Source organism: Vigna umbellata, chromosome 11 (assembly GCF_029865625.1).
Source record: "Vigna umbellata cultivar VRB3 chromosome 11, Vumbellata_1.0, whole genome shotgun sequence".
Classification (NCBI taxonomy): Eukaryota; Viridiplantae; Streptophyta; class Magnoliopsida; order Fabales; family Fabaceae; genus Vigna; species Vigna umbellata.
This window is the reverse complement of record NC_142175.1, coordinates 26411474-26424246: the sequence shown is the minus strand read 5'-3', so window position 1 is coordinate 26424246 and position 12773 is coordinate 26411474. Positions and strand designations below refer to the sequence as shown.

General features: G+C 28.4%; 2 protein-coding genes and 1 non-coding gene across 3 annotated transcripts; all 3 read right to left on the bottom strand.

Annotated features, from left to right (window-relative positions):
- Positions 1-19: 19 nt before the first annotated feature.
- Positions 20-92, bottom strand: TRNAA-AGC (transfer RNA alanine (anticodon AGC)). Its single transcript has one exon. It is a non-coding gene; the product is annotated as a tRNA-Ala (tRNA).
- Positions 93-249: 157 nt separating this feature from the next.
- LOC148191360 (desiccation protectant protein Lea14 homolog) lies at positions 250-1943 on the bottom strand. The gene is made up of 2 exons (XM_088102282.1): positions 1705-1943; positions 250-679 (listed from the first exon to the last, which is right to left on the bottom strand). The coding sequence occupies exons 1-2, from the start codon at positions 1908-1910 to the stop codon at positions 427-429; spliced, it is 459 nt and encodes a 152-aa protein (XP_087958408.1). The 5' UTR covers positions 1911-1943; the 3' UTR covers positions 250-426.
- A 1520-nt stretch (positions 1944-3463) lies between these two features.
- LOC148191359 (putative WRKY transcription factor 24) lies at positions 3464-5961 on the bottom strand. The gene is made up of 2 exons (XM_088102465.1): positions 5558-5961; positions 3464-3685 (listed from the first exon to the last, which is right to left on the bottom strand). The coding sequence occupies exons 1-2, from the start codon at positions 5959-5961 to the stop codon at positions 3472-3474; spliced, it is 618 nt and encodes a 205-aa protein (XP_087958591.1). The 3' UTR covers positions 3464-3471.
- Between the last annotated feature and the right edge of the window lie 6812 nt (positions 5962-12773).

The window sequence follows — 12773 nt, the reverse complement described above, 5'->3', positions numbered from 1 at the left end:
GGTTTTAATGCAAAAGAAATGGAGATGCGGGGTATCGATCCCCGTACCTCTCGCATGCTAAGCGAGCGCTCTACCATCTGAGCTACATCCCCATTCAATTACTTATTGCAATCTATATATATAATTAATATACACTAGAATATGAATTATTGTATAAAAAAGTTATTAATAGTATATATTTATAGCATTATCTTTCAGAAAAAGATTTATAAAACAACAAGTAATACATTCAGTCCCATAAAAAAGTCATACAACTAATACTTAGTGGCATAAAAGAAAGATGAACATACGTTTATGAAGTTGACAGCCATACATATGAAGAGTGGCTTTATTATAAGGCCATGTACATATATAGTTTGATGAAGATGCAAAAGGGTGGAAAGATACATATAAAAGGAAAGGAAATGATGGTGTTGGAAGGAAGGCTTAGGCAAACATGGTAGAGAGGGTTGGAAGCTTGATCTCTCCGCTGTGAGAGAGAGGAATGGTGAAATTGCCAATGACAGGAAGGTCAATAATGAGACGAATGTCGAGTTGGTAGTCGATGTCCCAGTCGGCACCAATGTCCCTTGCTAAGGACATTAATATGCTGTATGGAACCTTAACTGGCACATCCACCATGGTCGTGTCCTTTGACTTCAAAGATCCTGGGTCTGGAATTGTCCCTGATGCTATCTCCCTTCACCACACAACACAAAAACATAAAAAAAAACCTTGTTTATTATTGAGAATGCATTTATCAACTGCTGATGCATTTCTGTTTTCGTTGATTGAATAAAAGTCTTAAATAAAAGATTTAATTAAATCTGAGTACTTCATAAACGCAATGGTGTTGATATTTTTAATTGAGTTTTTGTTATTTTTTTTATTAAATGTTCAAAATTTTATATATTTTTAATTAAATACCTATTTTTCGTAATTATTATTTTGAATAATTTTATTCTTTTATTAAAAAAGTGTTGTCGTTTAAAATATTTAAATCTTAAAGATATTTTAAGAGTAGTTTTCTTTAATAAATCAGATTTTTAATTTTAGTACATGTAAAATCAAGCCGACAGCTCTTCTGTTCTCATAAGATTCGGAATTTTAAGGTTATAATAAACTTTTATTTTTGCAAATATTCTTTAATTAACGCAGTTTTACTCAATTAAGTAAGAATTGTTGGTAGTTTTTAATCGGTGAACTGGTTTAAGGTCTAGGATTTGTGATAATTTTAATTGGATAAACAATAAGTTTAGTGTAATAAATATTTATATATATGTTTTTATTTTACTTTTAGTAAAATAAGATTTTTTTAATTGAATCCACTTTTAGACTTAGCAAAATTTAATTAAAGGTTAATTAATTATTATAATTAATTGTCCTTCTGATTAAATATTAAGAAGTGACAAACAGTGAATTAATAGAATTGAAATTGTGAATTAATGAAATTAAAGTTGTGAATTAAAATTATGATTGATGAAGTTTAAATAAAATTAATAAAATCAAAATTATTATATTAAAATTGTATCTATTTACCCATTTTAATTTGATTTGTATATACTTACAGTTTATCATGACTGTTTTCTAACTAAGTTCATAATTTATTTATTCTTTTTATTTTGCAGAAAGTAAAATTATTTTTTTCATATATACTTTACTTCCTTGTGAGTTAATTTGAGAATTGAAATAGAGTGTAATTTATGTAACAGTGAGAAAGGGTACCTTGACGCGCTTTTGAAAGAGTATCTGATCTCACATATGGGTATGGGAGTTGAATAAGGGTTACGAACAGCTACCTTCACCAAGTACTCCATGCTATCTTTGCTCACGCGCTTGAAGTCCACATCGCTCACACTCGCCTCAGGCTTCGCCATCTCGTTTACCTTCTCCGACACGAAGTTCTTCGCTTTATTCAACAACTGCGACATTTTTTACTTTGCAACAATACTCTTAATACTGGAACTCTGAAGAACGTAACTGATGCATAACCAATTTATATACGAACACCTAAGTGAAATCCCTGTCCTAGTATGCCAGTACGAGGATCTGCTACTGACACGTGTGTTTCTTACCAGTACGTGTCGCACGTGTCCCACTTTGGGCAATGATCATCATCGAGGTGTCGAAAATACCAGAAGTAAGAAGAGTATTTAATGGTATTTTTAATTATGAATAACAAACTAATATTTAAATTATGCACATCATATAAATAACATATTTATACTTCTGATAAAATAATAAATGGGAATTTAGTATAAAATATATTATAATTTCTTTCCATACTAAATAATATTTTTAAGTGTAAAATTTTGTATTTCAATTTATAATTCATAATGTAAATATTTATGGTATAAAATTATTTTTAACTATCTAAAACTTTTGAAAATATATTAAACCATAAAATATAAATAATTTAAAAGATCAATATAAGTGGCCAAGTAGACATTGAAAAAGACACAACCATTTAGAATGCCAAATATACTGTTGTAAATTCTTTATAGAACGTTAAATTTAGCGAATGTTATTATTTTTGGTACGAGTGGATTTGAGGTAAAAATATATGTATAAATAGATTTTTTTAATGATTTTGGTTAGTAAAGATTATGAGACGTATTATAATTCTGATTTTGTTTCATTTGTGTGATCTATTTTCTTGTAACAAAGATTTAGAATTTAAAAATTTAATATTAATACTCTGATTTATAATATAAAATATATATGATTTTAAAGTTTAATTATATTAATAATGTAAAATTTTATATTCTACATTATAATCATAAATTATCATACATGGTATAGCGATTTGAGTCCTTAAATTAAGCTTTACACATAGTCCTAAAGATCATTAAATTTTAATAATAATTATATTTAAAATGTTCATAAAATGATATATTAATTAATTAATAAGATAGTATGAACTACTAATATAAAAATGACCATCAAATTGAAAGCATATTGTGTCACGCACTTTAACTTTTTAACGGCATAAGTAGATACAACTACCTAGCTAGTTTCAATAAATTCCTTGGACCGGCATATAGGAGCTTTCTTGATATTATGAAATTTCTTACTTTGTAATCTTATGATTTCTTTAATATATTTTACCAATATGAGTAGGGATATTTAAACACATATGTATCCATTTTATATATATAGGCATAACATTAGCTACTCCTGGATTAGGTGAATACATTTGACTAAATCCATCACAATCTCATCGTAATATGCTCAACTTAGCTTTGAAAGGTATTATAGTAAATATATAGATCCACGAATATGATTGGCAATATCAATCCATATATGATTCTTGGGAAGTACATCGTACATCTCAATTACAGCAATTAGTTAATTGGAAATCAAATTAAGATACTAAATACAGGTAATGAAACTAGGGTTCTTGATGGATGAAGGTTTTGTTTTTTTATATAGATGGAATTACATCACATGTATGTGTAAATACATATACACACATATGCATGCATGTTGTGGCTATAGCAGAGAAGCAGGAGAAGTGTTGTTATTGGAACCTAAGCTAGAGAGAAACTGCATTTGCTTGAGAAGAGGTGTTAGGGTTTCCATGAGTTTTTCGCATGGATGATTGTGAATACCCTCGTAAGTGGTCACCACGATGCTTGTGTCTTTAGACAACCTTTGCACCTGTTTCTTCACATTACATGTATGATGCGTGCACCGGTAGTAGCTTCTTTATTTTCCAATGCACCATCAATCCAACAATATCAGTGCTCTCACCAGAAGAATTAAATGGTAATTTAATATCAGATATCAGATATATATATATATATTCAAACAAGTTATTTGTTGTAAAAGTTTAGACAATTTTTGCTAAATAACGTTAATCCACTCATCTTAGATAATGGGATGTAATTTTGTTTGGAATGGAAGGATCTGTCCTATGATTGCTTATAGTTAGAGTTATTAGTAATATAAAATCCTTTTCTCTAATTAAATCATATATATTTTGTGTTGATTAAGAACTTAAGAAGTCGTTTGGTTCGAGAAGATAATTTTATTTTATTCTTTTAATAGCTGTATTTTATAAACAGAATATAAATAAGCTGTTTTTACTAGTTTTTGTTTTACAAATTTTTAAATTAGTAAAATGAAAAAAGTCTCACCCGAAACTATTTTTAATAAATAAATTGTTAAAAATACTCTAAACACTGACAAAATTTAATAGCAACGAGTCATGGAAAAATCAATATAAAAAACTATGAGCGAGTTCTAAATCAAAACTTTTAAGACAATAATTTTGTAGACTTTCTTTTTTATATACTATTATTAATATGAAACATAAACTTAAACTTAAAAGTATATTTTTTTAAATCAATATATATTATTTTATTGATAAAATGAAGTTGTTAAACAAGTATTTTTTTTATCAAGATGTCAAAATATATTTTTTCTTTTCATATTTGTCCAATGATCTTAATTATTAATAGTAGTTTACATAAATTGTAGATTAGTAAGTTAAATAGGCATTAATGTACTCAATAACTATAAGCCAGTCATTAACAAAATCACAAGTGAAAAAAAACCCCTTATATGTTATTTTTACTATTAATATACTTTATGTTGCTGACCACATTCATAATTTTTTAAGATTATTTTCCCATAGTAAATATTTTTACATTTATGTTTCTCGTACACCTTAATTTTCACTATTATTTTCATCTCCGTATTTCTTTCGTTCCAAATCCAAGTATACATGTATACTATAACCAAGGGTTATATTAAGATCCCTTTTGTAATTTTTAAGTTCAAATTAATTGGTGTTGCAGCACATGCATGCAACTCGGTAAGCTTCGGAGAATTTACTGCTCAGGTATAATTTTTCCTAGAAATTATCGGAATAGATAAATTGTTAAAAATATATAAAATTGGATAAGTCTAGTTTCAAAAACACTATTTGTCTTGAATAAGTCGTATTCTATAAATACAAGTTAAACCTTTTATTTCTCACAACAAAAAGTTATGTTTAAGATACGCAGTTTTATTTTATATTGAAGTCATGTTTGATAAATATAAAATATGTTTATTAAGTATAATTTTAATAAAAAAAATAAATAAAAAAATTATAGTTACCAAATATGATTTCAATAAAAAAATAAAATGCAATTTTAATAAAAAAGATTAAAACTATGTTTACAAAACACAGTACAAAAAAGATATAAAACAAAATTCGTGTATATTAAACAAGAATTTTTATTATTAAAATAAAAAGTTGAACATGTTTTCAGAATAAGGCTTCTTGAATTGGAAATCATTATTTTTTTTCAAGTAAATTTACCTAATTTTATGACTTGTTTTAATACAATTTATATAGTAATTTTTTCAAAAAATTACCTTAATGGTTAAGTGCAGCTTGTTTATATACGTAGATAACTCTTCATATATTCATGATGTTAATTACTTTTTCAGTATATAATATAAGACTAATTAACATCACTTCATCAAGAAATTAAATACTATTCTCTTCCTTTGAGAGTAAACTACATAAACACAACCATGCATGAATGCAAAGTGAAAGAAAGCTAATTTTTGGTTTATCACAAACCTGGGATGCATGTTGTTCTTCACAGCTTTCTGCCCATACTTCCTCCAGCGATAACCATCATCCAGAATATCATCTGCACTTCTAGTCTGAAACGCAAATCTGGGTCGTGTTGTCTTCTTCACTCTGCTTCCTTTCCTTTTTTCTTTATCATTCTTTTCATCCACGTGAGCACCGTTTTCTGCGATCAAAGCACACGACAAGGATGATGAAGACGAGGAAGATGAAGACGAAGAAGAAGCGTATTCCATCGTGGGCTTGGCATTCCCAAGGAAACTGTTTTGGCTAGAGAAAAGGCTAACCCAGTCTATATCATCATGCAAGCCTTGAGGCTCCAAAGGGTTTTGCATCATTGACGTGGGAGTGAAAAGGAAGGGAGAAGGGTTTGGAGGGTCTTGGCTTTCCATCGGTGAACAAAAGATGAGATTGTTTCGAGGTTGAAATTTATAAAGCAGAAAGATGGTGGAAAGTAGAAGAGGTTGGACAGCCACTCGTATACTCGTATGTGTATGAAGAAACTGAGAACATGCATTGGTGATAACGAAAGATATGCATGTTGGTCACGTCTTCTAAATTTGTGTCACAGCATGCATGTACTTGAATTACAGAGCAGTTGAACAAAAGTAGTTGAAATTTAGTTGAGTTTAGCATTGTGTGTAACATAGGTCACTGAACTGAATTAACCAGAATAAGGGTTTTGTTTCTATCTCGATGTTTTAACCATATTCCTACACATGTTGAAATCATGCGCTGTTTACCAACCCCAGATTTGACCACTTTGGGTCCTCTTTTGACACTTTTCGATGCTTCAATTTTAAAATAAATACATGATGTTCTGATGTCATACGAGGAAAAACCCATATACATTTTAAATACTCCACTACATTCAATAAAAACTCAAGAAAGGAACTTTTAAACGTATATACACGGATTGAATAAAAAAAATGATAAACGTTGTAGAAAGAAAAATAATATATATATATATATATATATATATCTATATATATATAGAGGTATATATATATATATATATATATATATATATATATATATATATACCTCTATATATATATAGATACATATATATATATATATATATATATATATATATATATATATATATATATATATATATATAGATACATATACATATATATATATATGTTAAATTTTATAAAAATGAAAACTAAAAGATACTAAAATTGAAAACGCTTGATGATGTGATGTGAGTTATGTACTGTGAGTTCATTGATTGATTGCAAGCTTGGATTTACTATGATTATAACTTCTTTAGAACAAAAGATTAAAGATATTGGAAAGGAAGTTGTTATGATGGGAAGAATTTATTTAGTAAATTTGGTAAGCTTGTTCTGTTATAGTTTTTAGGTTTATAAACGATCTATCAAACTTATTGAAATGAAACAATTAATTCAAAATTTTGTTTGAACTAGGAATACATAGAAAAGAATATTGTTCATAGTAAATGGTCTATCTTGTGTCATTTTAAGGTCAACGGTGATTTGTAATTTACTAATATTCAATTGGACAATAAAATCTATCTTTTATGTGTAGTTTGAGAGTTTGTTTATCAAAAAATGACTTGGACTAAATTCATGCATATTCAATTTCTTTTAAATTCAAGTATAAGAAATACATGTTCTTTAAATCGATATCGCTTGACATGATATTAAGGATACATATGATATTGTCCTTGAAAATACTTTTTGGACATTAGGTAAGGGTAATTATATTATTCTTTGAAATGATCGTTGATGTTTTGACATTTGCATATCTAAACTAGCTAGAATTCCTTTTCGTTAGAGTAAGCTTATATTCAGTTGTTAGTTCGGTTTGGATAAGTACTCACTAGAATCTTTTTTCTTTTGTTTCCTGTTTATGTGATTTTTCTTCTTTAATGGTTAATGAGGATGAGGATATGACTAATTACATTTTGGATGATACTATGTGTTATCGATTATTTACAAGTATATCAAATCGTATAAATAATAAAATGGATAAGCCCATATATAATTTTCCCACATAGACTTGTGTTGTTTAGAAAAACTACGCTTATTTATTGATTTAGGTTAAAGAAATAACTTTTGAATAATGAAAAGAATTAAATTTTACCATAATACTTCTAAGATTTAGAATAGAATTAAATGTATGAAAATACTTATGCGATAAAGGCTTCACTATGTTTAGTGTTGATAGGGGGAGCTATGTATAGCTGAACTCATATCTCACATATGTGTTTTTGATTATGACAACATAAATGTTATATAGTATCTTGCACAAATGGCAAAATTGTTGTTTGATTATATCATTGATTGTGCTTGGAATATATGTATGTGTGTTTATTGTTTAAAAATGAATCATTGGATAAAACACTTTGCACATTGCATATCTGCATGAATTAATCGATTATTATGATTGTATAATCTGTTACAATTCATCAAATTTCAATATATGCTTAACAGTGGCAAAACACCAAGTTTTAACTAATTAGATTATGGGTATAATTAAAACTCGTGGTTATGCCTGCACATGTTTACTGAGTGCATTGATGTGTTTTAAATGAAAAAGTTTTCAAAATTTTCTTAAGTATGGAACTTAACCGATTATGTTAATTTTCTAATCGGTTAAAATGCGTTTTGTATGAAAACCTTTTTCATGGATAGCCTTAACTATCATAATGGTCATATTTTTTAATGCTGTGAGTTATATGTTTTAATTAATCGATTACATGCACTTTTTAATTTGTTAAATGTTGTGAAATGTAAATTTGTTAGTGCTGAAGGAATTACTTAACCGATTACATTATATGCATAATCGATTACATTGCGTTAGACTTGAGAAAACTATAAATAGACGCATTGCTCTCTATATTCAACAACTTTATGATTCACATCTTTAATATCAGATTTGTTTGTTGAGATCTTAATTGTCGGAGCATCCTGAAACTCTCCAAGAATCAAGATTACTACATTTGGAAGAAATTCTCAAAGATTTTTGAAGAATTGAAGTGTTGTCATAGGCTGATCATATATGCACTTTGAGGTGTATTTTCTGGAGATCATATTTATTTGCAATCAAGGTTGATTGTGTTCCTTGTTGCTGCGGCCAGGAAGAGGACTTGATGAAGTTCGTTGACTTAGAGTGTGATATCTCTAAGGGTGACAGATTGAGGGTGTCCTTTCTGGGTTGCTATAGTTGATTTAGAGTTAAGAAGGAGAGTACATTAAGAAGAGTGATCTCTGTATGTCTTGCTTGTAAGAACTCAATCAATATAATGAAATTCTTTCAATCTAAGGTTGATTGAAAGAAGACAGGACGTAGGTAGTTTGGCCGAACCAGTATAAACATTAGTGTGAATCACAAAAACATTATTCTTTATTGATTGCATTCCAAGAAAGCTTTAAAGATTTCAAAAAGGTTTTTAAAAGAACAATTTTTATAAAGGGAAACCAATTCATCGCCCTCTCGGTTGAGACACTTGGCCTACTTTTTTCTACAGTTAGATTTCATGCACCAAATTAATATGAAAACACAAAACATTATTCTTCTAATTTCTACTTGATAATTGACATTATATCATTGTTTTTATTTTATTTAATTTTATCTTTTATTGAGATTTTTGTTATTACTTTTAAACAATTAAAGTTTTTATTTAATAAATTGGGAAATAGAAATATTTAGTTCTTATTTGTGAAAATATTATGCAGATAAGTGAAAATCACTAAACTTTGAGTATATATCAACAAATTCAGTTATCTTACTTCAATTATAAAAATAAAATAAATGAGAATCACTTTAGATTGAAGAATATCTCAATAAAATCAGTTGTAAACAAACTTGGTTACTTCAATTACAAAAATCAAATACAAATTTCAGACCCAATCTAGTTATGAAAGTCTTTAAATAAAAGACTTCATAGAGTTAAAAATTAACCCCTTTTGAGGGAACATGGAACTAACCCTAAAGGGTGGAGACTCATTCTATAGGTTGGAGACATCATTTCTTTATTCATTTCTAGAGTTCATAATGTATAAGAGTAATTAACTCCCTTATTCACAGGGTTGGGCGCAATATATATCTGTATGAATTGATTGATTCCATATCTTTGGGTATCTGATTATTCGACATGGTGTAGGAACCTAAACTAGAATAAAACAACTAATTGATTAAGCATCTAGACATATAGTTTATCGTTGGTCATTTATAACATTTGAATTTAATGCTTATAATGTGAAATTTTAATGAGAAAAGGTTTAATATATTAGGGTTCTTATTAATAAGTTTAGACTTGGCTCTAAAACATTGAGACTTGTTAAATAATGGTGTGAATGCTAGAGTAAGAATTTGAAGTATATTGTTTAATGTTTTTTATATTGATTTGATGCATGAAATCTGACCCTAGTGAAGTATTTACCGTATAGTAATTTCATAAATTTTATTGTTTTCTCAGTTTTAGATTTATTTCATACACATAAACAATTTTCATTCTTTTAAAGTTCTTAGCATTAATTAAGGAATAAACATTTTTTTTAATAATGCAAGTTTCACTACTACAAAAATCGCGTACAACGTCGAATATTTTGGGCTTTTAACAACTAATTCGTGAATGACGTCATATCAAGAGACGTTAAATTTACGTCGTTTTTTTTAAATTCGACGTGAAATTAACGTCAAATTTTGTAAATATATGACGTTAACTTAACATCAAATTTTGTTAATATACGACGTTAATTAAGTTTTTTTTTGTTTTTTTTTAATTAATTGTGATCATTTTTCGCAACTCTACGCAGACCTGAAAAGTAGAAAAACAACAAATTTCAGTTTTTGGTATTTTATAAAGCAAGAACTATGAACATAGCATCAACAACAAACAACAATAACCAACAACAAACAACAATAACCAACAACAAACAAGTTCAATCAAATCACATCAACAAACAAGTTCAACCAAACAACAACAAACAAGTTTAACAAAAAAACAAAAACAATTTCAACAAATAATTTCTTCAAAACGAAAACGAACACTAACCTTCAAAAGGTTTGTTTTTGTCGAAATAAGGTATTGTCACCGGTGACAGAGAAAGAAGAATGCGCCTATGAAGAACAAAAGCACGAAAATAATCGGTCAAAACAAACGAAAATCATAAATAAAATGCATTTGTATCAAATGAAAGAAAATTACATGTGAATGGTCGTCAAACTTCGTTCTAGAAAAGTTTGAGAAGAGAGAAGAGGGTCTCGCGCGCTGAGATAAAGTGAATGAATTTTCAATCTCCCGCTCAAATTTTTGTTGAATTAACAAACCTTTTGACGTCTAACGCTGTGACATTCGACATTTTATATCATTTTATGTCGAATTACAATTCTAAACGACGTTTAATAATTGCATTTATTTACAAAAATACCACCAGTCATTTTTAACGTTGGTTATTCAGTGGTTAGACGTTAAACGCGTGACGTTATACGCTATTTTTGCACTAGTGTTTATGTGAGAAATGATATATGAATTTATCAACTTTATTACTTGTACAATTTGGTACACTTGCCAATTCTGTAATACTACTCTTGCATTTACCCACTATTTAAGAAGTCTTAATTTCTTAGAGACAAGTCTAATGTCTTAGATCTTTTTATTAAAAGTCCACAAAATCATTAAGTTCAGATGTTTAGAGTGACCAACACAATCAGGTAACTATTTTATCGTTCTAATATCATGTCCAATAATCATATACCTACAAATATGCAATCAATAAATTATCATGCAATTAAGAACGAAAAATAGAATACAAGAGTAATGGAAAAGAAATATATTGAATAACAAGAATCATAAAGAGTTAAGATACATCACATCCAACCCTAGTGAATAAGAGAGTTAGTTACTACTACATTTTGAACACTAGAAAAAGAATAATGATGAATGCCTCCAACCTTTAGAACCTAAGAAATATTAATTTCAACTGTATAAGGCCTTCTATTTATAGTTTTCCAAAACACATAGCTCACTGGGCTATACCTGAAATTTGTACTTGATATTTGTATTTCCCAAATTATTAAATAAAAACCTTAATTTTCTAAAAGGTAATAATAAAAATACCATAAAAATAAACAAAATAAAAACAATGATAATTCCAATATCACATCCTTCGAGAGAGAACTTTTAGAAGCCTTGATTGGAGAATGATTCTTCTTGAGTTTGTCATTGTGTTTTGGACCAACTAGTGGTTCCTTGGAGTTTTAGAGGGTAATGGTGATGATGTTGATGCTTACATTTTTTTAAGCATAAATAGTTCAAAGTTTCTCACTTTTTTCGTGAGATATCATTGTGCTAATAAGTTAATTAATTTAACTTTGATTGATGGAGAACAATATAGTGACTTAATGTTTTACCTCCATGTGTTTATATATATATATATATATATATATATATATATATATATATATATATATATATTTCATAATAGGTATAATTTACCTTCATGAAGCGTATAATGTTTATCGATGTAGTCTCTTCAAGTTTTGTATTCTTTTATTTTTCTTTATAACAAATTTTTATGTAATAGTAAATGATTGATATACTTTGGATGTTAACATAGTTGAGATATCAAAGTTCTTAATGATACTTAACATGATTTTATTTTGAAATGTTTTATCTCTATATATTTATTTACTTTTTTTTTTCAAAGTAGGTATGGTTTTTTCGTGTAATTTATATCATGTGTCAAGTTTAATTCCCCAAATTTTTATTTATTTTCTTAATAAATCTTCATATGATGAAAATGATTTATAAGTGTAAGGACCGCACGTCTTACCTTCTTTTTGAAAGTGGGAGGGGCGGCTACCTAGCAGCAGATTGGTGTAGTTGTAAGTGGTGGGGGCTCCATTCTTCCAGCAACAGCAAAAATGGGTGGTGGGTCTCCCCACTTTGAAGTGCTCCAACTGTAAGGACCCAAAAAGGGTCTCCATTCATTTTCCAAACCCATTCTTTCTCTCTCTAAAACTTCATCTCCAAAATTCTCTCGCTTCTCTCTAGAATTCCAGCACCTTGAACCATAGGAATTCAATTCTGATGCTACCATGGCCTCCGCGGAGTAGAGGGCTTCATTTCAACCGAACGTTTTCGTCGTTCCTATCGGGGCAGAGTTCTTGGCTGTAGGATTGTTGTGCTTGCAGAAAACCAGGTAAGGGAAGCTAGATCTGTTTC

Excerpts from the sequence above, each read along its gene's own strand:
- LOC148191360 (XM_088102282.1), bottom strand. The coding sequence starts at position 1,910 with ATGTCGCAGTTGTTGAATAAAGCGAAGAACTTCGTGTCGGAGAAGGTA. Across the intron at positions 680-1,704 it reads TCTTTCAAAAGCGCGTCAAG|GGAGATAGCATCAGGGACAA; the intron begins GTACCCTTTCTC and ends TGTGTGGTGAAG.
- LOC148191359 (XM_088102465.1), bottom strand. The coding sequence starts at position 5,961 with ATGGAAAGCCAAGACCCTCCAAACCCTTCTCCCTTCCTTTTCACTCCC. Across the intron at positions 3,686-5,557 it reads AAGAACAACATGCATCCCAG|AAGCTACTACCGGTGCACGC; the intron begins GTTTGTGATAAA and ends TGGAAAATAAAG.